The sequence below is a fragment of the Nothoprocta perdicaria genome, unplaced genomic scaffold, assembly GCF_003342845.1.
Source record: "Nothoprocta perdicaria isolate Ctin4 unplaced genomic scaffold, notPer1 scaffold_66, whole genome shotgun sequence".
NCBI classification, from domain to species: Eukaryota; Metazoa; Chordata; class Aves; order Tinamiformes; family Tinamidae; genus Nothoprocta; species Nothoprocta perdicaria.
In genome coordinates this window covers 1,145,552-1,169,616 of record NW_020455932.1, presented here as the reverse complement: position 1 = coordinate 1,169,616, position 24,065 = coordinate 1,145,552, and the positions used below count along the sequence as shown (strand labels likewise).

At 35.9% G+C, this 24,065-nt stretch overlaps 1 protein-coding gene across 1 annotated transcript in view; it reads right to left on the bottom strand.

Moving 5' to 3' along the window:
• Positions 1-24,065, bottom strand: part of GTF2I (general transcription factor IIi) — a 46,104-nt gene that overhangs the window by 3,336 nt on the left and 18,703 nt on the right. The window contains exons 10-31 of the mRNA XM_026050168.1: positions 23,133-23,192; positions 21,477-21,539; positions 19,848-19,949; positions 17,775-17,840; positions 17,018-17,201; positions 15,748-15,806; positions 13,198-13,269; positions 12,299-12,482; positions 11,925-11,983; positions 9,873-9,944; positions 9,188-9,371; positions 8,636-8,694; positions 7,863-7,946; positions 7,324-7,419; positions 6,885-6,950; positions 6,185-6,368; positions 5,511-5,563; positions 4,842-4,952; positions 4,402-4,485; positions 3,641-3,824; positions 2,801-2,829; positions 1,262-1,300 (exon numbers count right to left, since the gene is read on the bottom strand). Of these exons, the coding sequence (XP_025905953.1) occupies positions 1,262-1,300; positions 2,801-2,829; positions 3,641-3,824; positions 4,402-4,485; positions 4,842-4,952; positions 5,511-5,563; positions 6,185-6,368; positions 6,885-6,950; positions 7,324-7,419; positions 7,863-7,946; positions 8,636-8,694; positions 9,188-9,371; positions 9,873-9,944; positions 11,925-11,983; positions 12,299-12,482; positions 13,198-13,269; positions 15,748-15,806; positions 17,018-17,201; positions 17,775-17,840; positions 19,848-19,949; positions 21,477-21,539; positions 23,133-23,192 (2,094 nt within the window). The remainder of the gene's footprint in view (positions 1-1,261; positions 1,301-2,800; positions 2,830-3,640; positions 3,825-4,401; positions 4,486-4,841; positions 4,953-5,510; positions 5,564-6,184; positions 6,369-6,884; positions 6,951-7,323; positions 7,420-7,862; positions 7,947-8,635; positions 8,695-9,187; positions 9,372-9,872; positions 9,945-11,924; positions 11,984-12,298; positions 12,483-13,197; positions 13,270-15,747; positions 15,807-17,017; positions 17,202-17,774; positions 17,841-19,847; positions 19,950-21,476; positions 21,540-23,132; positions 23,193-24,065) is intronic.

Below are 24,065 nucleotides of genomic sequence, written 5' to 3'. Positions count from 1 at the left end.
GAACTACCTCCATCTTGTAACGTTTTTGGTGATCTCAAATAACTGGCAGCAGAAAGACTGCTTTATGTTCAGCTTAAAACTGTGGGCTTAAAATCTGCATTTAGATGTTTTGCTACTACTTGCTCCCTTTTCAACAAGTTTTCTTCCTGATTACTGCAGCAAGATTAATCTGTATTCAGAGAAAAGAAAAATTACTGAAAACACTGCGACTGCACCTGCAGCTGAGCTTGTAACTAGGTTTGTTTGAGCATGTTGGATTGTCTTAGAGGTCAGTGACACTTTCAGTGAATTTGAAGTAATGGAGATAGGCAAGGACATTTGCCTGGAAAAAAAGGAAGAACGGGAGTGCTAGAAATTGCTATTTGCTTTTCTGGGGGAATCTAAGCAAGATTAGAGATTCAGCTCAAGTTGAGAGTTTCAAGAAGACACCGCACTGATGCCAAGCAGCTTCCATCCCACTGCTGATTGCTATAATGCTGTCAAGATCTTGTGAAAGCATCTGTGAGCTGGCAGATCTCAGCACCTCTTTAAAGTGACACAGAGTGACCACAGCTCTTCCTGATGACCAAAGTCCACCAAAGCAGAGGCAGACACAGCCATCTAGGGCCATAAAGAAAAGCTGAGGTTAGCTAAAGCAGCTTGTACAGGACCAGAGCGCACAGCAGAAATCAGAATCCAAATTCCTTAATGCTCCATGACTATCTCCAAAGATATAAAGTGAGTAGATCTTCCATACTCTATTTGCTCTCCCATATTTGGTTTTTCAATGTCTGAAAAAGAATCAGCTTAAGTATATTCTTGGAGAGCAGGAAGGCTGGATATTTTTCAAGGCTTAAATTCTGGAAGAACAACAATACCCTCCCTCCTAACAAACACTCACTGTAAATTTAGGCCAATATGTCATTTAAATTTCCTGAAAATCCCAATCATTCAGTTGCACAAGCTGTGGAAACCACTGCTCTTAATAATAACTAGATGCATCACTCCGGATATGGACACTCAAGCTCTATATATAGCCATGATTCACCAAGAATAACAACTCATAAATCTCTTTTGTAAAATTATGTGAGTAGCTTTTGATTCAGAGTATTTTTTTTTTACATGTTACAGTATGATATTAATAGAGATAAAAACACTGCTCAGGAACCAAGACGACCCTTTTTTTGTTTTGTTTTTATTCATCTTCCTTTAAAAAAGGATGCAGCTTTGTTCAAAATAATTTAAAAAGACTTGTTGATAGTAACTGAACACAAAGACTCACCTCCTACAGATAATTCTATTAGGCTGGGTTCAGCTGGCTCTTAAATGAAAAAGTACACAGTCAAGTGAATATGCATATGTTTTCAACACATAATCAGACTCAAATATGTTTGTCTGAGAGAGATCTGTAACTCTACAGTCTACTGCAAGACATTAAGAAAATCAAGTATTTATTATAAATTAGTAAACACCATTTCTTACTGCAATGTTATTCTTGAGAGTGTGTTTCACTGTGGTAGGCACATAACTGAGTCCTAGCAGAATACAGCTTGTGCTCATACAGGAAACAGTAAGTTCGGAACAGTTGCACTTAAAATTCTTACATATAATCTAGATTTCAAAAAACCAGCATCCTTTCTGATTAATGTTGTAACATCTTTAGTGGTGAGTGCCAAGGCATGCCTGCTAATACCGTCTATCAGTATGTCTTTGAATCCCACAGCCTACCCATTCTGAAAGGATGTGTACTGCACTCCTCATCACCTGGGAGGACTGGTGCCACTGGTGGTGCTTCTGCTTCAGCTTTCTCCATCAGCTCTAAGATTAGACACAATCACTGTTCAGCTTCACAATGAAAATGGTCCCACACATTCAACACAGTGACAAATTATATTCAAATTCTGAAACTGCTGCATGAACAGGTTACACTCACTGTAATGGAGCCGCTTTGTTGTTTTAAACAGAAACAATATTCCGTATCCTGCCTTCAAGCACTAAAAATTTCCTCCTAAATTCTCATACATTATTCTTGTTCTAAAGAACGTATTACAGGCAGTAGCCTCAGAGGCTTTCAGTAATTCACCTCACTATCAATCAGTATCAGTTCAGCTTGACCATAATGAATGGACACAGATAATGCACAGAAAGTCCTTGCTGCAGTGACAAATTCCCCCACTCCAGTGATGGAAGATGATCAGACACCTGTGCTGTTCTTGCTCAGCTAGCCTCAGTCCCCAATATGATTCAAAAAACAAGGTCACAACTATTTTAGGCAACTGAAGATACAGAGACATCATATTTCCAAATAAGATTTGAGCAACATGACCAAATTCCACTTGAGCTAATTGCACCCTGCCTCTCCCAACTCTTACTGTTTCAACAGTAAGAATTTCAGAAAAAATCAGAATGCACATCTTTTTTTTCACTGGAAGAGGATTCTGCAGCTACTGGAAACTTCTTGCTTATTAGCTGCCAATGCCAAACCTAAAATTAGAGACTCCGTCAGTTGTTCGGTCTGAATCCTAAATCTCTCTGGCGCTCTGCAGCAGAAAATATACAAAAACACTATCTCCCATTTGCATATCAAAGTTATTGCTAATCTTACACCATTCTGTATATTTATCAGTCCACTCTTGTGTTAATGGGACATGCCTGTTTAGTAAGAAATTTAATGAGAAATTTTAATGATAATGAGAAACACACAAGAGACTGACTCTTAGAACTTAGTAGCAGAGGCTCTGCAGCACTAAGCCAAAACGTGGCAACTAATCTCACTACGTGACAAAAATGCATTTGACATTGATATCTCATAACTACTTACGGTTGTTAATCACCAGTCCTGGAAACGGTCTGAGAAAAACAGAAAACAGAACACAACATTTACTTATTACTCCTGAGGCAGCCTCACCTAATGGAGGTCATCCTGAAAGAAGGAACAGAAAGTAGCTGAGAACAGAAGGAATCATCACACTGTTTCTTGGGCACTGTGGTTTGGTCTCTAGCATTTTTTAAGTGACTTGCACAGAAGGAGTTAAATCCTTCCCTCAGTCACAACTGAGAGATTAATTAACAGGGGGATCACCTCTTCTCCACCTCACTTGATCTTAAACTTGCAGATTACGTGCAGGGGTCCTTTCAGGTTGGAACTCTTTAGAGATTAAGAGTAAAGAATTCAGACTTTGTAGTAAAATGATGTTTCATCAATTTCTCTCTCTAAGGAAAGTAAAGCTTTTAAACTCCTGTGAGGTGGTCTTTAATTTGAGGAGTTATAAAAATTGAGGCATTTCTGCTTTCAACTCCTGACCTCCTTTTTAGTGTGATTCCAAATTTGTGCAAGGCTACGACATGTTAGGACCATGTTTTATAATATGAATAAACAGCAACTCGACTGCTAGCATGCTGCAATGTGTAATACTAACACTATGATTTTTCTCCTACCTAACCGGGCAGTTGCAAATTGGGCAGTTTTGGTCCTACACAGAGTTACCATCTTCATTCATGTTATGGATACTTGGGTTTCATATGACCTATTAGTTACCCAAAACAGTAAACTTCTTCCTCCAGATACCCTGAAATTTCTGTTCTTTCGAGTCTCCATTTATTCACACTACAGGGCTGTCCTCACAACATGGGCACGATTGAATCAATGAAAACTACATACCGAATGACAGTAAACTTGATAAACTCTGCTGATTCCAAAATCTTCCTCATTGAGCTGATTTCAAGGTAACTGGGAGCTTTGAATGCCACACCAGGAGGCATTCCATCCACCACCACACAGCCAGGGTTGATGGTGATTTTCCTGTATGGGACTTTCATAGGAAAACTCATACCAATTGCCTCACCTACGTGAGAAAATTAGGTCAGGTTTATTTTCAAGTCTACATATTCACAATAACATTGAATTAGTAGTAAAGCAACTAGTAAAGGAATTACTAGTAAAGGCAGTAAAAGTAGTAAAGGCACTAGTAAAGGAATTCTAGATCAAGAATCTCACTAAGTTGTTACTGGTGTCCAACACAAATATACCATAAATTTAAAAAAAAATACATACAGGAAAAAATATAAGTTAGATTTAAAAAAATTATCCAGTCTTAAGTATTAATAAGTCAGGATTATAATCCTAAGAAGAATCATATCTACAAGCAAAATAAACATTTCACTCATGTTTAGACAGGAAGAGGGAGGGAACAGGAAGGGAAGCAACATAAAGCAATCTATATGTATGGGATTTTGTTTAAAATATTAAACTACTTCTCCTATGAAAGATTCTTTCTGAAGTCAAAACTGAATATTGATTCATACGCAATAACCATATTTGTTCATTTTAATGACTGCACATATTTTGCACCACTAGCAACAATTGAGTAACATTATATGAACAAGAGAAGTTACATTAACATCTGTCTAAAAATTAATTACCAAATTTCCGGCTAAACAGATCATTTACTTGTTCTCTCAGCTGTCTGGCCTTTTCTACTTTGGACAATCGCTCACTTTCATCATCTGAAAGAAATGGATAGAACAGTATCAGAATTAGGAACATTTTCTTTTTTCCTGAAGGTTTAGCAATGTGTGAATGTGTACTGGAAGCAGGCATACCAAAATGTTTTGAAACAGGAAATTTGTTCCTCGTTCTATCAGTAACACAGAATTGCATAAAAAAGCGAAAATTCCTGGCTGTTAAGAAACCTCTCAAATGCTTCAAATAATTGAAATTATTCAAATTTATATTTAGTAAACAAACTAGAACTCTACTTTAGTTTTCAGTAATCCAACTAGGGGGAAAGAAAAAAAAATCAGCAGATAAAGCAAAAACAAGAGCACAAGAAGTAAGCTGTGTAGCTGGACAGCATGCATACCTGGTATAGTTACTTGAATGATGTTGAGATCTTCAACACCTGCAGCTGTGTTCACCATGGCACTGGTTGTGGTGCTTGTTGAAATGGCCATATTGGAAGAGTTATTTTTTCCTAGAGGTAACAGAATGAATTTAAAAGACAGTTGTCCAAAGTCTTCAATGCCATATACTAAGAAAAGAAAGATTAAACTAGATTAAAGCTTATGTTAATTATCATCAAGCACGTTTTCTGAAGACTTCAAAAAACAGGAAGAAAGATCAGGCAAGGCATATTTTGTTCTTTTTAATGAAGAGGGAAAAAAAACCATAGCACTTGTGGTTTATCTACTAACGATTTATCTACTACTGTGGTTTATCTACTACGATTTTTGATATATCACTTTTCTTAGAGTGAAAACACTGTAACAGCTATATAAAACATAATCAGTGCATGGAATACTGTTACAAAGCACTCAGTTACAAAAAGTTGCTCAGAAAGCCCTGTTAGAAGATGGAATAATACAAGAGTTAGGGACATATGCAGAAGAAAAAAAAAAAAACAGAAAACCAAATCAATCACAATACAGAATGAAATTTTCAGGAATTCATTAACACCAAGCAGCACTTCTCATTTCTTTTTAATCCTTGAAAGAGATTATTATCTAGAATACTAAGCAGTCATACAACTCACTTTGGGGGCTTCTAGCAGAATGTTCCTTAACTGCTGCTTCAAACATCTCAGGCCTGCAAGCAAACAGATTGAAGATTTCCATGTACAACAATAAAATTATATTCATTTCATCAACAGTAAATAAAGTGCAATATTCTAATACTGATATTTTAAAGACAGAAATTGATACTGTACACACAGCATTTTCCTAGACCAGTTGATCTAGGATGCAGTGGTTAAGCCTCCAGAACTTCTCTTCCATCTACACTGGAATACAGATGTTGAAGACTATTCTAGATGAGACAAATCAGTTCTTGCAACCTCAAATATATGAATCTACCCTTCTCTGTCCTTAATATCTTGCTGTTAAATTGTAGCTAGAGTAGCCTACAGTGGTTCCACGTAACAGGAATTAAAACAGTGATGTGCTACTAACTGAATGAAATGAACTTCAAAATCTAGATCAGCTCTTCCCCACTATACAGCTTGTAACTATCATTCTGAACAACAGATCAATGTACCTTGCTCCTCATATATAAATGCTTTCTGAGCATTTCCTGGATTACTAGAAATATTCCAATGTGTATTTTAGACTGCTGAGAAAGGAATTCAACAATTCAGCAAATGAATGTTATTTCTCAGGCTGCAGTTCAGCTCTAATAGAATAGATTATCAGAGGCACATGGGAGCCTTACTTCTTAATAATGAATTTTATCTTAGATTTGTTTCTCAGGATTTTCTCTAGCCGTGGAATTCCAAAGGTAGAAGGTCGACGGAATGGCACTCCCTCCGGTAGGCCCTCCACAAAGAAATCTTCTGGGTAGGATTCAAATAAGGCAAAAGGGACCTTCACTGGTTCAGTCAGCCCCAGTGCTTCCCCTGAAATGCAACAGAGCAAATAAGCTACCAGCAAGACCACTCATATGTTTATAAGCAAAACATATGAGGTATAAACTCAATATAATAAAGCTTTTAATTTCCAAAACAGGCTGCTGTAGAAAGAGACTGAATATGATGGGTTTCATGTTTCTCCAGGTACCATCCATGATGAATGCAGTCACACAGCAGCTGAAATCACACAAAATTACTAGGTAGAAAGAAGAATGCTTAGAAATGTGCCCAGATGTGCAATGACTAGGTCTCTGGGTCATTTAAAAAGTTGAAATCAAACCATAGCTTCTCCATTTCTAAGCCCAAGTAAAGTAAATGAAAATTTGACACTATAAGGAGAACTATAAGTAAGTTATATAAGAATGAGGAAACACAGCCTACACTATGTTAGGATTGCAAAACCTTCAAAATGAGTGTATGAACACATCCATGACACATCTAACTGCACATTCATAATGTGCTGTTAGCATAACAGCATCTTGGTAAAGTAATTGGTAAGCTTACCACATTTTTCATTGAAAAGATTTTCGACTTTCTGCTTTAGGTCGGTGATTTTGGCATTCCAAGCCTCTGACAGGAAAAAATGGAAAGCAGTAAATCATTCACAGAATTAATCTTCAAATAATGTTTTTATAAATGTTTAATAAATTACTTATTATGCTTCTTAACAGATTATGATGAAATGAAGATAAACCAACTGGCAATCAGTTTGCAAATGTCATAGAAATATGAGTAAGGAATTCTTTTATCAGTATAGGGGCCAAGAAGTGCACATTATTCTAAATGATGGAGAACTGGATGTAGATGAAAATAAGAACTTCCATCATTCTCTAACTGTAGAATAAAACATAAATGCAAATAATCTCTGATATTAAAAAAATGTCAAAATTGTCATTGATGACATTAATGGAACAGATACATGCTAAATCATATAAGTATTTACCAAAAGAAAATTCTCTTCCTCGTGGTTTGAAACACATATTGGATCCATTGGTTTGAGAATTAGTTCGAATAGCTGTTGTTTGTGGTTTATGAGGACCTGTAGAAATACGTTATATACATACATACATGCCGACAGCAGAAGCAAGTCATCATATGAAAAGGATAATACATCATACCAATAGGAAGAACTTAAGCTCTACATTAAGAATGCAAAGAAAATCTTCAAAAATTCCTCTGGGGTTGAAATTAGGCATATAATACTATTGCTCACATTTCTCATTTTCTGCTCAGGACTTTAGTCCTACCTGCATCACTGCTTGGAATAAAAGGCCCGAGAAAGCTGTCAAAACCATTACTTTCTCAAAATCCAGTATTATTCAAAAAGGAGAAATAAAGCTGTATCTAAGCTGGAGTGTATTTGGACTCCTGAAGTGAAATCGAGTCTGCTATACAAGGTGAAAATTAGAACTTGTATATGTTAACTATGGGATATGAGAACTTCTTCCACAAAAACAGTATTTCTTAATATTTGTTCCATACCTTCGTCAACAGTAACTTCAATCTCTGGGATCTTTGAATTGCTTGCAGGACTTCGTGATCTTTTTGAACGCTTTGGACTCATTGCTAAAAATCAACATAAATCAAGCTCTAATGAAAATACTTTATGTGAAATATACCCTCCACAGCCAACAAAACCACACAGTATTCTGCAAATTGCAGCAAAATGAATAGCTTGTGCCTGTGCACAGTGTAGTCTGCACTGAAAAATCTGAACAATACAGTGAAGCTCACAGACTTCAAAAGTGCTTTTGGAGTTCATCCAACAGATAGGTATCACACTCCCTCAAATTTTCACTTGATTAATTTAGAACAAGAAGACATGGGGAAATTCATGTTTAAGGGGCAGCTTTAATACACTTTATTGTCTAAAAAATTCAGAAGTTAATAACTTCATGATTATGACAGAAAATTTTAAAGGACTTTGTTATTTCCTTACGAAAGTTAACAGTTATTAACTTCAGCTCCCAGATAAGCTAAATAAAGCTTTTAATAAGCAAAGGAAGAGCTGTAGAAATTGTATCAATTCAATGATCTTTATTTGAAGAGAGCAAGTTAAAAAAATAAAAAAATGTTTCAAGTAAATATTTTGGGGAATAGTTAACGTTAAGATGAACTTGCACTGTAGCCTCTAAAGTAACGTCTTTTATCTGCAAATCCTGTATTTCCAAACTGTAAAAATCCATAACTCTGCTAAGAAAGCAGAAAGTGTGTATTTATCAAGTGGCAGCAGCAAATAACACTTAAACATTTACCTTTAGTATTTATTTTACTAGCCAGTCCTGGAGGCAAATAGGAAATGACAAGCTCAGGCCTAGAAGTTGAGCAGAATACAATTCAATCAATCACAAATGCAAGAAAAATACAGCATAATTCTACACATTTACTGAAATTCAGATGAGTTCTAACTTACATAACACCAACCGCATATAAATTCCTACTAGAAAAAGAAGGGTGACTCACCATGTACTATAACCAGAAGAAATGAGAAAACATTAATTTGCCTTCTATATTTTTTCTGAGTTTTTAATCAGAAAAAAAAAATCAGGAAAACAAAAGGAGGAAAAATATTTCCAGGTATAGGGCTATTTTTTTTTTCTCCCAGATCCATGATTTGGGAACACAAATTATACATTTATTTCAGTCTCTAAGGAGGGTATATCCTTTCAGGAGATAAAATATCTGCAATATAGTTTTTCTGTTTCATGTAAATAGAATTTTGGTTGCATTTAAAACTTAAAATTGCCAAGAAGAAAAATCAAATAATTTCTAAATCAGAAGTAGAAATAATTGAATTACAAACATACTTTTTAACAACAAATTTGATTTTGCCACTCCCACGAACAATTCTTTCAAGGCGTGGAATTCCAAACCACGTGGGACTCCGGAAGGGGATTCCTTCTGGTAAGCCTTCGACGTACAAGTACTCCGGGTTTGATTCAAAGACAGGATAGGGAACTCTCACTGCCTCTGAAAGCCCCAGGGCTTGGGCTAAAATAAAGATTTAATGACAGTTTACACACTGGAATGGGTGGTATTTTATATTAGATGATTTTAAGAACTCTGGTTTACCGAAGCACTTAAATGCAGAGAGAAAAAAAAAAAGAAAAAAAAAACCCACCACCACCATCACCAAAAACCGTTTAAACAGATTTTCTACTACTTTCTGTAGAATCACTGCAAGTGGGGACTTTTTCTCTCTTGTTACAGTCTCCTTGCAGGTGCCTAACTCTGCAGAATCTAGTATTATAGTAAGTGAGAAGTTCTTTGATTCTAAGTACTTTTGTACACATACCACTATACCCATCCTAAAATTGAAAAACTATGCCCTCAAATGTTGTTAGAAAATCATCAAGTCAGTAAGAAGTAGGTAAGAAGAGTCAACATTCCCTTTCTCTCATTTAATCTTACATACAGTAAAACTTAAAACTTTTCTATAAGAGTTTTAATCAAAGCAGTACTATAACATAGTTAATTTGATATTTAACTTACCAAATTTTGTATTAAATATCTCTTCTACTTGCTTTCTGAGTTTGGTGATTCTCACATTCCAATCTTCTTTCACTGAAAACAAGAAATGGACACATACTATAGGGTATTATTCCTTTTCCTAGATAAGGTAGTACATTTGACCACACTTCTTCCAATTCAAGAACTTGGAAACTTCCAACACAAACAGAGTAGACAAGGGCCGGCAGGGAGTAAGGATTATGAAAAGAAACTTAAATGATGTACATTATTCCCTACACATATTGGAAGATCTGTCCAAACATAGTTACAAATTTCAATTAATGTTCCAAGTGGGAGAACTTGCACTTCAGAGCCTTTCAGTGCAGGAAAGAATTATACTCTGATACAGTTGGAATTATTCTTAGAATCACAGAGTTCTTTAGAACAGAACATGAAGATTTAAGGAGTGGTTTGCTAAACATTTTGATTAACATAAAAAAAAAAAGAAAGCCCCAAAACCTTCAATCCTGATTTCTGCTATAAATAATAGTCTATTATAGGGATGCCAGCAGTCAATTTGTAGCTCAGAGTAAAGGACAAACCAGCAGAAATAAAAGGCATTTCTTTCCTGACAAACACCATTAAGGTTCATTACTTTAGTCATCACAGAAAACAATTAATTGTCACTGAGAACTGTAAAAAAACATAAATGAAGGCATACAGAATTTTCAAAACATATTTTCAACTAACAAGTTATAAGATTCAATTTATTACTAGCTGTTTATATTATCAAAGTTAGTAGAATTAATGCTTTCTGCAATCTATTTATTTCATAGATTTCACAGGACTCCCATCCTGCAAATGTTTAACACCTGCATCCATGTTTATACTTATTCGCCGGTTGGAGTCTAACCGACACTGGAATTCGACAGAATAATTGACTTAAAAAATACAATAAAATTTTCTGCTGGGGACACCAGATTATAACTTTGCAACAGTACAATATGCTGCTTTATAAAAGGCTAATATTATTCTTTATCCAGATGAGGTCTGCATCAGCAAATAAGACGATCTCTGGCATTTACCTGAGGAAATGACCTGCACTGGTTTCTAAGCCCAAGAAACCATTTACTATGTTTACCTGTCTGACATCAAGCCCTATATATCCTCATAAGGTATGTGGGCACTGGTAATACCAGACTTGCTTAAGTTAAGGAGAAATATGTAATATGAATATCTGAAATAAGAATGCTATTCTGAACATACAAATAATTTGCATTTAAGAATCAAGACCATTTCACGTCAGTTCTTTCAGAAAGATGTTTCTTCTTTATTGCTGTCCCGTCTACTTACTGCTGTTGCTCTACTATCAGATTGTCAGCTACACTGTGAAATTTGAGAATATTCAGGGGTTTAGAGAGCTGAAAAAACAGGTGCTGTTTTTCCCTTCTGCTCCATCTTTCTACCCTCTTGCTGAGTATGAATCTCTTCCTAAAATCCAAACAAAATCCACAACAAATTGCGATGGCATAAGAACATTACTGTTCACACAATTATATCATATTCTTTCTTTTTTCTTCTTCCGAAAACTCATGGTTTTCTCTTAAAATCACACTTTGTTTATTTTTTTATATTTACACATTTTTGTAAGGGAAAAAAACTAGGAAGCCCTGGATCTTGGTTCAAAATCCTAAATCATAGCACTCTTATGTGTCAGAAAATAAAGACAGGATTAATCTGGACTCTTTTCTTCATGTTTTTAGAAGGCATGATAATTCCTTACCGACAGATGTCTCAAAAGGCCCAACACAATCAGTAGTAAAATGCTACAGGACTTCAGAGGTTTAGATCAGGGCACCACAGTAACTAGGTCTCTTAAGCTGCAAATGCGATTCCTTCTAGTCATTCAAAGATGGTTGGACTGTGCCATAATCCAGCCATTCATCTACATAATGATCAGTTTAGGTTTTTAAAGCCTCACGAAGAGCATGACACGCACAGAAGGATTACTTTTTTAAAAAAATGTTTTATTGATTCACATTTGTTTTCCAACCAGTCTTTGACATTGTCCTATGGAGACAATATCGGTCTTACCTGGTGTGTTTGACCTTGGTTGAATGATTTCGGTAGGAGTGACAGCTAGCAGTTCTGGCCTATAATGAGAAAGCACATAATCTATCCACTCTTAACACAAATTAAATAATACTTTTTATATTAGTAATTGAAAAGTATGGATTTTTCTATTATGTATTTCGCCCTCTCGTAAAAATGTTATGAGGATAAATCGGGAGACTCTTGTCTGAACTGCAAATGTCCTTTTTCTTTATAAGACAGTATATTTCATTTGCCCATCTGAATGCTTTATGACTTAAAGAAAGCAAGCATCTGATTAAACAAAAAGCAAGTTTGCTTCCCTCCTGTCCTTTTTATTTTAAAAAAAGAGTTTATATATTAAAACCAACTCTTACCTTTTGATTACAAATCTGATTCTGTTGCCCACTTGAATTATTTTTTCAAGGCGAGGAATCCCATACCAGGATGGGCTCCTGAACGGAATGTTCTCCGGCAGACCTTCAACATAGAGCTCAGTAGGATGTGCCTCAAATTTCTGGTAAGGGACTGCTTTAGGCTCAGTACTCCCCAGGGCCTCGGCTGTTAGAACAAAACTAATTCAATAATCGATAGTTTGGTCATCTTTACTAAAAGCCAGCTAAACTCCATAACTCCCAGGCTATCACAATCCTTAGAACAATATAGAACATGGAAATCCAGCAGACTCCAAGCTTCAACACATCAAAAACAAAGATTTATCATATTGTATTATGTTATATTGGATAGTCACAATGCCAGGAGGAAGATGAACAGGCTCTTCATCAGGGCATAAGGAAGTGGTTTCATCTACAGTTTAAAATCTATCATACGGCATCATGAAACAACATTTTAATCTAGCTCTTATGAAGCTGATCATTTTTTATACTGGGGAAAAGATAGAAATTAAACAAAACCAGAAATGTTCAGATTCAAATTTTAAAATTACTGTAGTGGATAAAGATAAGTAAATGATCCTTTGTTTTTCTTCAAAGAAAAAGATAATCTGAATAGGATGAAATTAAAAGCAATTAGTATATATATATATATATGAGATTTAGATTTTTTTTTTTTACTACAAACTTAGCTTGTTGTATAAACAGTCTAGTAATATCTTTTTCTCTCTCTCAAAAAAAAAAAAAATTGGCCAGGATTTTTAAAATTTGGAAATCATTGGATCAAAGGTCAAATTCACGCTGATGTTCCAGAAAATAAAGAAAGCAACCTTCAAGAAATACAAAAATCAGGAAAGAAAATAAAATAATCGTATTGTGCTCACCGAACTTTTTACAGAAGAGCTGATCTACCATCTTTCGCAGTTTGGTAATTCTGGCGTACCATTCCTCTTTCACTACATTTGAGAATGACACAGAACAAATTCAACATTCCCTCCTTATTCCAGTTAACCATTTTCAGTCCTACCGTTTATACCAGTTTATAAATTTCCTTTAAAATATTGCTTTTCAATACACCAATACGCTACATTTTCAGCTAACTTATTTAATACAATGCTAAAGTACAGATTTAACTAGGAACCAGAAAAAAAATTATCATAATTCTGTCAAAGATGACTGAATTTTAAAGCTAGAAAAATTTCCACTAAATCCACCAAACTTGTGACATCATTCCAGCTGCAAAACACACCTGCATGTTGGCATCCAGAACAGTGCCGTCACTATTGGCTCCAGTCTGCAGGCTTGGAATTATTTTTTCTGCCAGTTCCATTTTCTAAAAATTTCTCTTGATATTCAATGCATAATTTGGCATGGATAGGCGACAGAAACTTGCTTTCATGCAATTTTCACTACTCATTGACAACCCAAATGCAAGCTTTTGTGAGTGGCATATTTCGCCTTGATTCTTGTTGTACATTCAGGTCAAACTTCCTGCATTCACTTCTCTGCCTTTTTTTTTTTTTTTTTGTGGCTATTATTTTTAAAATAGAGACTAATGGCTGTACCAAATGACTGCTGTAATTCTGTCATTCTTCTTCAGATGACAAAAAACATGTTCTAACTCTCTGAAATGTTTCCTTAGCATTATTCAAGACATGAGCTAAGACATAAATGTGACAGTTTTGTAGATTAGTGAACAAAACAAGTTTGAATCCAGTTTGTCAGCATTTAATCCCTTGCCCGTTTCTGCTCATCGGCTCCTACAGAGGCATCTTGGGTGGAGTTCCTGAGACAAGACTTTGCATCTGAAGATAGTCGTGGCTTTGAGTCTTGGTAAAGCCAGGCAACATAAAGTCACTGCTCATGACAGTGCAATCTAAATGAGTTAGCACCAGTGTTCTAAGCTGCAGGGATTTTATAGGATATGCAATGTATCTGCTTTGTCTTCATTATCAGTATAGTGATATTAAATATGGCACAAACACAAAGAGGACTAATTAAAAAAAACAAACATAAAAGACAGTTAAGTCTAGGACACAGTCATTAACCTAGCTACTATTTTTATAGTCAAATTTGGTGCTCTAAGGAATAGTAGGTTATTAACATTTAAAACAGTAGTTTAACTTATACAGCAGGAAAATCTTAATTCCTCCACAGACATATTTTCTTTGCTTAACTTAGATCCTAACGTTCAGTCTAAGCACAGTCTTTGACACACTTTTACAACAGAAGATTATGAGACTTCTCATATAATACAACATAACAGTGTTGCAGTAATACAGATACTACCATTTATATGCTCTTGTCTCCCTGTCTGAACTAGGCATCTCTCAGATATTACTGAAAATTCACAATTCCACTATGTCAAGCTTACCAGTTAATATTTTAGGGTTAGAAGCAGTTTGTTTTCTACCACCACTTCAGATATACAAGCTTTCAACCCTCAGCTTACTTGGACAATCAGCAAAATAAAGGCCTGAAGGACTGTGAATAAAACTGGCAGTTTTATGTACATTACCACAGTGGAAAAAAATGGAGGAAAATAAGTCCAGAAAAGTAATTTGCCAACTATGCAAAGGCACAATTCTTTGAATTTTTTTTTTTTTCATCCCAAACAATTTTTTTTTAAATTCCAGCCTGAGACAATATGGGTTTATGGACGCCACTGTAACAAAAATCACTTCTTGCAGTCTTGTTTTTACTTGATGATTTTTGCTAGCTTTGGACGCATACTAAGGGGAGGCAAAAAATGTAATATCAGGTATCTGCCGAAAAGGATTTCTTTCAGCAGTGTATGAGTCAGGTGGTCAGATAGCACTGCCTTTGCACTAGTGACTTGCTTGGATGATGGGACTTTATTTTCATGCACATTCTACAACAATAATTGTCTCCATAACTAGAATGTTCATTATTGCTTTTCAGCTGATCTAATTCTAGCAAATACCAAATGTAAGCAAATGGTACAGAAAAGTCTCCATGGGATAGACAGTTCCCTACTCCGTGAACTTTGTCAGCTATGGAAACTATTGCTTTTTCTCAGTGTCTCACGGGTTAAAAGCTCACTGGTTTTCCTTGCGGCCAGCTGCATCAAATCCTGTGGACTGTGAGTATTAGCACAGTACTTTGAAAAGACAGTAAAGTCTTCGCAACAAGTAAAGTCTTTGTGCAAACTTTCACATGCTAAGTCATTGTAATTATATTACTTTAGAAAAATGTACTCTTGAATAAAGAACAAACACTGCAAATAACTGGTAGACTTTCAAAATATTTCCAGGATTTAGGAATTTTACTGAAAAAATGCTAAATTTTACTTTCAAAATAAGAAATTATTCGCAATGTGTTTTCAGTAAAAGCAAATGCTAGCCAAGACTATGACCAACAGACAAGTAGAAAATCACACTGTGTGCATACAAGTCACAAATGTGAAGACCTACCTCCTGCAACTGGCTTGTCCAATGGTACATCTTCACGTGTTGAATTCAAAAGCTCATGCCTACATGATTTAAGACATGTGAATCACACCAAGAAGTTATCAGGACTGGATGGAATTGTTCTGGCAAAAACATTTTTTTTTTCCTTTATTCCTGAGATACCCATCTCTCTGAGCCATAATACTCCTTAGGAACACAAGGATGTCATTGAAATTATGTCTGAGGTTCAGCATGTACTCCTCAGTCAAAACTACCATTGGAAACTAAGATACAAATTGAAAATTCAACCTTCAAAAATAAAAATCTAATAGCAGATACGTCTGTTTTGCAAATACATAATAGTTTCATCCACTCCAGAATTAAGAAAAGTTTCAAAACTAGCATTTCTCATGGAGCTGGATTTTTTTTTTTTTTTGGCATGTTCTGGTTATCACCAATCACTGAACTAATAAGCAGCATAAATTAATTATTGCTAATAACTAAGACAAATTTGAGAGGAAGAAGCACCAGCATTATAGGAATGCCTAGATCTATTCATACTGTATGATTTTCAGTTAGACAAAAAGTGGCAAATTAACCACTTCCTTTCTTATGGTTATCTGCAAGCTTCAGAATTCAGAATTTAGAAATCAAACTGTCTGAAAGCTCTGAAATTTGAAAAGTAAACATCAATGCTAAAGGTGACATGCACAGAAACAAAGACAGTCACTTCCACGGATTACAGGCTTAACCATAGCAACCAGCATATTCCTACTTACTTCAAAAATGTTGGGATTAGATCCCATGCCACTGAACAGCAGTAAGATGTCAGCTGTTACACACAGTACCTTCAGAATACCGTATACAGTACCTTCAGGATACTGTAAATATGTTCCTATATTATCACATTTGGCTGAAGCAAAGCACCAAACTACATTAGGTAAGTATATGCACACTAGCAAATGTGCATCTCAGAGTCCATTGCCAGTTTGCTGTGCTGGACAATCAAATTCTCTGCAACCCTGAATACCAGTGAGTTCTAGTGCTCAGCATCCATACAGTCTCTCCTTGCCTATCCTGAATTCCAGATGGTTTGAGGCTCCCTTCAAATTCCATCTGCCTTTGTAGCAAGCAGTCTCACTACAATTTTTCAACAGAGTATGCCTAAATTAAAAATTACTCTTCAGGAGTGGAAAAGAATGACATTTGGAATTCCTGAAGACCTGAAGAGTAGATAGAATAATAGCAGAAGTAGTAACATGTAAAATAGGGACAAAAACATAAAATTCCTTACTTCTTAATCACAAAGCGGATCCGCTCCTTTGCTAGAAGTATCCTCTCAAGGCGGGGAATTCCATAGGTGGATGGCCTTCGGAAGGGGATTCCTTCTGGCAGTCCTTCCACATATAAGTCTTCCATGTGTGACTGGAAGAGCGGATATGGGATAGACACTGGACCTTTTGCTTTTATAGCTTGAGCTTTAGAACAAAAGGAAAATGAGAGTGTTAGACTAACTTGTAACCTTACCCAAACTACCTGTTTGCTCCCACTGCTACCACTCTGCAAAGCATTAAAACTAGCAGATAGACACAATTATCCAAAGTCTAACACAGGCGCCTCTGTTTGTCTCCAAGAATCATTAACATGTAAATGTTTCCTCATTGCAAATCAATCATGATTAGAAACAGAATATAGTGGCAATCTCTCTCCAAAGATATCTGACAAAACTAACGCTTATGGACTTGGTATAATGAGAGAAAAAGGCAAACTCTTAAATGTAAGTACCCAAGACCTGAGCACACTGGAGTTCTTGGAAACTGAGTGTAACTAAAAAAAAAAAAAAAAAAAATCAAGTTTCAAACTTAGGTGCCAAATACAGGCACATAATTTTGAAAATACTCTGCTCATCAAAGAAGATGCTCTCCCTGGTTGCTTTTTGTGCTGTCAGTCATGGCTTGCTTCAGAGTCAAGAACAAGACCAAAGCATGCCAAAATCCTGTCATTTCTGATGTAAAAAGTATAAATTGTTTGAAGATGTGTTTAACACATACCATATTTTTTTTCAAACAGTTCTTCCACTTGTTTTCTCAAGTCCGTAATTCGTGCATTCCACTTCTCTGCAAAGAAATGGACGTTAGATAACAGATGAAGCAAAGAATCTCCTGCAGAAGTTTTACTACTATTAACTGAAATATGCAGCGTGCTTTTACTGCTCGTATGCATACAGATGCCTACTATGGCCTAAACTGTCTATGGTATAAGCTGTATTTCAAAATACATGCATACATTGAGGAAGAAAAAGGATGGAATGCTTGTGATTAGCACCTGTACAAGTTCTGGAGGTAAATCAAGTTTGAAAAAATACATAAAAGGACAAAAGACAAGCTAAATAAGTCCAAAAACATTTTCTCTTTGGTGGGTCAATCAGCAACTCTCACTACCATCAAGGGTGAACTCAGTTTGCAGCTGCTGTTAACTGTCACAGAGCTGAGACCTCTTCAGTTCAGTGAGCTCTCAGGCAGGCTCAGCCCACCTCTATAACACAGGCTGGTTTTCTACAGAGGGAGACCAGGCAGAAAGAACATCATGCCATACTACAATGCAACTATATTAAAATATTTAAAATATTGTTGTTGCTACATTCTTGGGAGAAGTTGTTCATATCTAGCCTCTCTCCTGGGCATGTTAGCAAGCTCAAGAGAGTAGTTCTTGCATGAACTACTAAGCTGTCAAGGGTTTATTTTTCTATGTTGCTATATTTTACAAACAAGGACTAAACCCCCGTCTCCGGTGGAAATGTTATATGGGTTACAGTCAAATATATTGCAATATATTTAAAATATACAGCACAGTATACTGCAACAGCGAATACAGAGAGAATAGGCAACTATAAAAAAAAAAAATCAGTTTCGCTCACATTTTCATCAACACATTCACCTTCTAGTTCCTTTTATATTTTACAAGTAAATTGCCAAAACTAAGCTAGAGAGACATTAAAAAATTGAAAGGGGCTAATAAGCAGGGTTATTTTAAATCAAATGTCAACATTCGGCTCAGAACAATTACCGATAAAAAATCTCCACTATTCTCACACACTTTTTTGCCTGTGCAGCAAAATTAAGATCTAACTTCCACTTCTTCCACTCCTACACCTTCTGATACCAGAGAAACACTCTCCTAGCTTAATACCAATCCAAAAGTCTTCCCTAGCCCATCTATGGGTTTTTCCTTCTAGACCATCTCCTGACACATGGGGGTATGGGTAACACCAACTACAGTAAGGAAAAGCTTAGGAAAAGTTAGAAAAAGCTCCTGAAATATTAACCACTCTATATACTCTACTAACATCATAGTATTTTTCTGACCCAGTCAAAACTAACACTACACATGGAACTGCCTATCCATATTAACGACCTCTTGAGAATAAAGGCTAAAAGGAGAGGTACAAATATGCAGCAACGGCCATGGGAAATAAATGTCTTACACCAGAACATCCGCAGCACACGGATGTGTTTCTGCGGTGAGAATGTTACATAAGGCATTATGAAAGAACACTGCTAAAATACTCCATTTTTTGTGCTCACAAGGATCAATCAGGTTACTGGGTCTAATGGAGTTCTTCAATTACTTTCCCAAATGTGGTTCCCCTGAGTACATCTTTGTTGTTCACAGATTTTATCTAGGAAAAAATAGTTATGCCAGGCTGCTGACCTAGAGTCTCTTGTAATTCAGTATACTACGCTGTAATTCTACTGTAATACTAGTGATCTCAGTGTGATTTTCATCCAAGAAATTAGTTGACAAAGTTCTAAACTTATTTTTATTAAATTATCCTGTTTCTAACCTTCAAATTGTTTCTGTTTCATTTACTGCACCTCCTAAATGGCTCACATGCTACAGCAGTGATTAGTTTGCAGAATCTATATTAGATGGTCACTTACTGTGACTAATGAGAAACAGAAGAGCGTAGCCTAAAGATCTTTCTAGTGCTACAATGCATCTACAAAGAGCCCTAGGCTCTTAAATATTCCCACTACTGCGTTCTATTACTGCAGCATGATGCCATCTAATACCATTTTAGAAAACATGACAGAGACAAAATAAAGTTTTAATTCTAACCTTACCAAAATTGAACTCTCTCACTTTTCTTCTCCCAGTATTGGCAGTTTCATTTACTGACTCGGTGCTCTTTGGTCTCTTGTTAGGAGGCAAGTAGTCTTCATCCTCTTAAAGAAACAACAGACACAACTGTTTTTAATGTCCAGACAACTAATGGGCAGCACTGGAACAGTTTTGAACCTGAAAGCTCTAAAGCAAGCATGGATCTGTGCTTCATTAGAGGGCCGAATTTTGCAACAAATTACTTATCTGCGTGGCTTTTGGAAGCTACTCGCCTGCATAGGAACAATTTGTGTAAGTCAGGAAAACAGCACATGGCACAAGGTGGCAAAAACCAAACGTCTGTCTCATTTCCTAAGGGAAACAGAGCTATAACCAGAAACAAGAGTGGTTCTAGGCTCCACACCATCATGGAAGACTCCAGCTGACCCTCAAAATTCTCAACATCCATGCTTAACTGGGAAGCAGTATTCCTGATGTGACCTCACTGGTGCCACTACAAATTTATGAGTTTTTCGGTCAAATCAGCAGTATCTGCAATTCTGGAGAAAAGAAATAGCTAAAGCAGACAAAGAACATTAAAGCTATTTTCACATACGAAATAGCACTTCCCCAGACCATCATGTGTATGGTCTATATATAGAAAGCCTAATATTATATATGGACATCTCTTGCACTTACATGCTTGTATTCTGTTTTGTTAAGAGAAAAATCTTTCAAAAGCATTTTTATGGTGAAGGTTTTACATGCACAGAGAACCTAAGGAATATTCTTTAAATCTGTTCTGATGAGGTAATGCAGCAGTTATTTTATTGCTGGATAGAAAAAAAAAGGTTAAAGTAATTCCCAGAAGTGTCAACTCTGTCCTAAAACATATTGCCTAATTTCTCAGTTGATAATTTGGTGGTCTCAATCTTAGCTATTCCAGTAGCACACACTGCAACGGCTAATCTGAGAAGTGTTTTAAAGTGGTTACAGGGCATATAATTTAAAAATAAGAGCTGCATTGCTGACTGCTAACCACTCTCCTACCACGTAAGCAATATTGAACAGTTTCACTGCTATTTTCTTTGCAGCAGTCTTGCTGAACTTGTTGATGAAAAAAGGAGGCAGCAAATATAGAAGTTTTAATTTTGTATCTATCAGTTTCAGACAAATAAATTGAAGCTTCGTCTACATTTTCTGTAACACATCACTTCTGTTATGGCATGATTCCTTTTAGAAGCTAGTGTTAACTAGACATTTTAAATAACTATCATGTGATTATAAAATGTCATGTTTTTAGAATGCATGTTATAAAAGGGTTTTTTAAGTCTAAATTAATGTTTTTTAAATGATGAACATTCTTAAATACTGATGCTTGAAAAAGACGTGAAAGACGAACATCTGCCACTCATCATTTCAATATCATTTCACTATCAAACATCATTTTGATAGCTTCAGCACGCTGTGGTTTTATAAATTCTTTGGACTAGGTTTGCTTGTGAAGTAGCACATACTTCAGACTGCAGTCAACACTGGCACATAATCCTATTCATTCCATGCCAAGAATTACAGAAATGGGTGTGTGACTGCACATCTTCTTTGACTTAAAAGTGCCCAACAGACTGAAATCAAGGAACCAGAGAACTAACCTTCAATGGTAACCTCTACTTCAGGATCTTCACTTGTTTCTGTAGGAATGTGCTGGGAGGAATCTGAAGGGACAAAACCAATACTTTTGACTGATGGACACAGAAAAGATTTCTAATCAATCACTCAGTGATTATATATATATATATATAAACTTACACTTGTCAAAGAAGCCCACAGGTGCAGTGAAACATTTTGCATTCACAGTATGCAGTAAAAATGGGAGCGAAGGTACTTTACACCATAAGCCTTTAGGAAACTCTAGACAAGGCTAAGGAGGTGTGGATTATACATGCTAAACTGCGTGTGCAGCAGGACAGAGTTGGTGTTAACAGCAGCAGGAAATTCCTTAGTCCCAGTTTAACAGTATTACCAGAATTATAAATCTTTTTCTCTTTGTTAACAAGAATTGCTGAAAATACAAAGGCTGTGCCACTTCCAGATTTTTTTTTTACATATATCATTTACAACAGCTCAGAGTGGCTGCACTCTAATGATTTTCATGACAGGTTGGAAGGCTAAGAGTGAAAAATGAAAATGACAGAGATATTCATAGTCACGGTGCTTTTGCCAGGGCAGTGCACACCCATATAATAACTAGGATTAGGTCTATCAGTACTCAGCAGGAGGAGGAACAATTTGAATTTAATTCTGGTAAGGTTGAAACAGTGAAGCTCATTATGTTGGAAACGACTGCTAACTAACTATGTTAAAACTAAGTATGAGTGTATGAAAGAATACATGATAATTTTTCTGGCAGAGTAATGCTCTCCTTGTGTGCTTGGCGGAGTATTTTCAGATCTCTACGCTGGTAGTTTAGAGTCACTTTGGCAGCAAGTCTGAAGGAATCTCCCATTTTCATGGCTCTTCACCTAACCCTGTGTATGGCAGAATCCGAGCAAGATCTACTGAGATTGCTGAGTAGATCAACAAGATCTACTGAGAATTTCTTTTAATATAGACTATTCAAAGAAGGAATGTTCGTAAACCAAAAATCTAGAACAACAATCTTCTCACAAACAAAAAGGCTCAATTTGTGAATCTTAAAAATTCACAGCAGCAAGACCACTCTGACTTTTTCAAGTGAAAATTCACAGTGTGAAATGCAGATTAGTATTTTCCAACATTTGCAAGTGGGCAAAACAGTATTTTTAATATCAATTGGAAAATACTGGAAAAAAAGTGTAGAATTTTTGAGCAAATACATTGCAAATATTTTTCAGCTCCTATAAAGAAGTCCTACCATTAAGCACAAGCTTCTCACATACTTGTGTTCATCTCACCCAAAACTAAATGAAAGCGATGATCAAATTGTAGTCAAAAACATGTAAGGAAAGGCTTATTAAAATTTATTATCAATTATGACACAGACAATTTCATGGGAAACATATTTGTGCTTTCAAGAACCACTAGTGTTTTAAAGTAATCACCCTGATGACTCACATCTTTGCTATTTTAGAAAAAAATGATTAGGTTTCTGTATGTCTCTTTAATTGGAAATCTGAAAATTAAGGCAAAGGAAATTAGCAATATTTAAAAAAAAAAAAAAAAAAAAGAAGTTTCAGTACCCTATCTCAAATAACCAGATCTCTGAAAAGTAAAACTCACATATTCAACTTCCAAAAAAGATGGGAGAAAAATACAACTAAAAGATCTACCTGTGTAGGTTTTTGCAAGAGCAATTTTTTCATCAATCTCAGATGTTTCTGAAGGGCCTGCTTGGGAAAAAAGAGAATGTCTCTTAAACTGGGTCTCACAACAAACATTTTCCCATTCCACAAATGAATTTGTCAAATAACTTTTAACTCTTCATATATCACCCACTCATTTCACGCTTTCCATAAAGGAGGACTTGGAGAAGATTGAAAAATAACCTTTAATTCAGTTAAATGTATAACTCAGTTCAGCAAAACAAAAATATTGAAGGGCTAAAGTCAGGAGGAGTGAAGTGAACCTTTCCTGGACTGATGAACAGAGATTCAGGCATACTATTAATAAAACTTATTTTCAAACATGAAACACTGATAATTATATCTTTTCAATGAATTTTTAATCAGCTAAGTCCTTCTCCTGTGATTTGTTAAAATCTGCCCTCCTAGGGAGCTCCTCTTTACTAATTTGTATATACGTTAAAAAGACAAATTCTGAGAGATTAAAATCATTTACAACATGGCAAATTTATTTGCTTTTAATGAAAACAGCTCCTTTGCTGCCTATGTACGAACTGCTTTAAAAAGGCTTTCCGCACACAATCATTCGAACAACTCTTAAAAGATTAAATTAATACCACGAAAACTCTACTGCCTAAAGCTGTGGCACTAGTGCAGTTAAAGTGAAGGACTGAACTACTTACAGCACAAACGGCTCCACACTGAAACAAGGAGCATTTTATAAATAGAAATAGCACAAGCCGATGGACCTAGCACCGTGTGTGTGGTATATCAGAAGATCGTTCTAACCAGAACTGAAGGATCTGCACTAATCGTTCCAAGAGAGGTGCATCAATTCTGTGTCATCTGGGACTACTATCTGTAGAATGGTGCAGCTCCCCAGAAATTATGGTTGTATAGAGACAGCTTTAAGAGTATTAA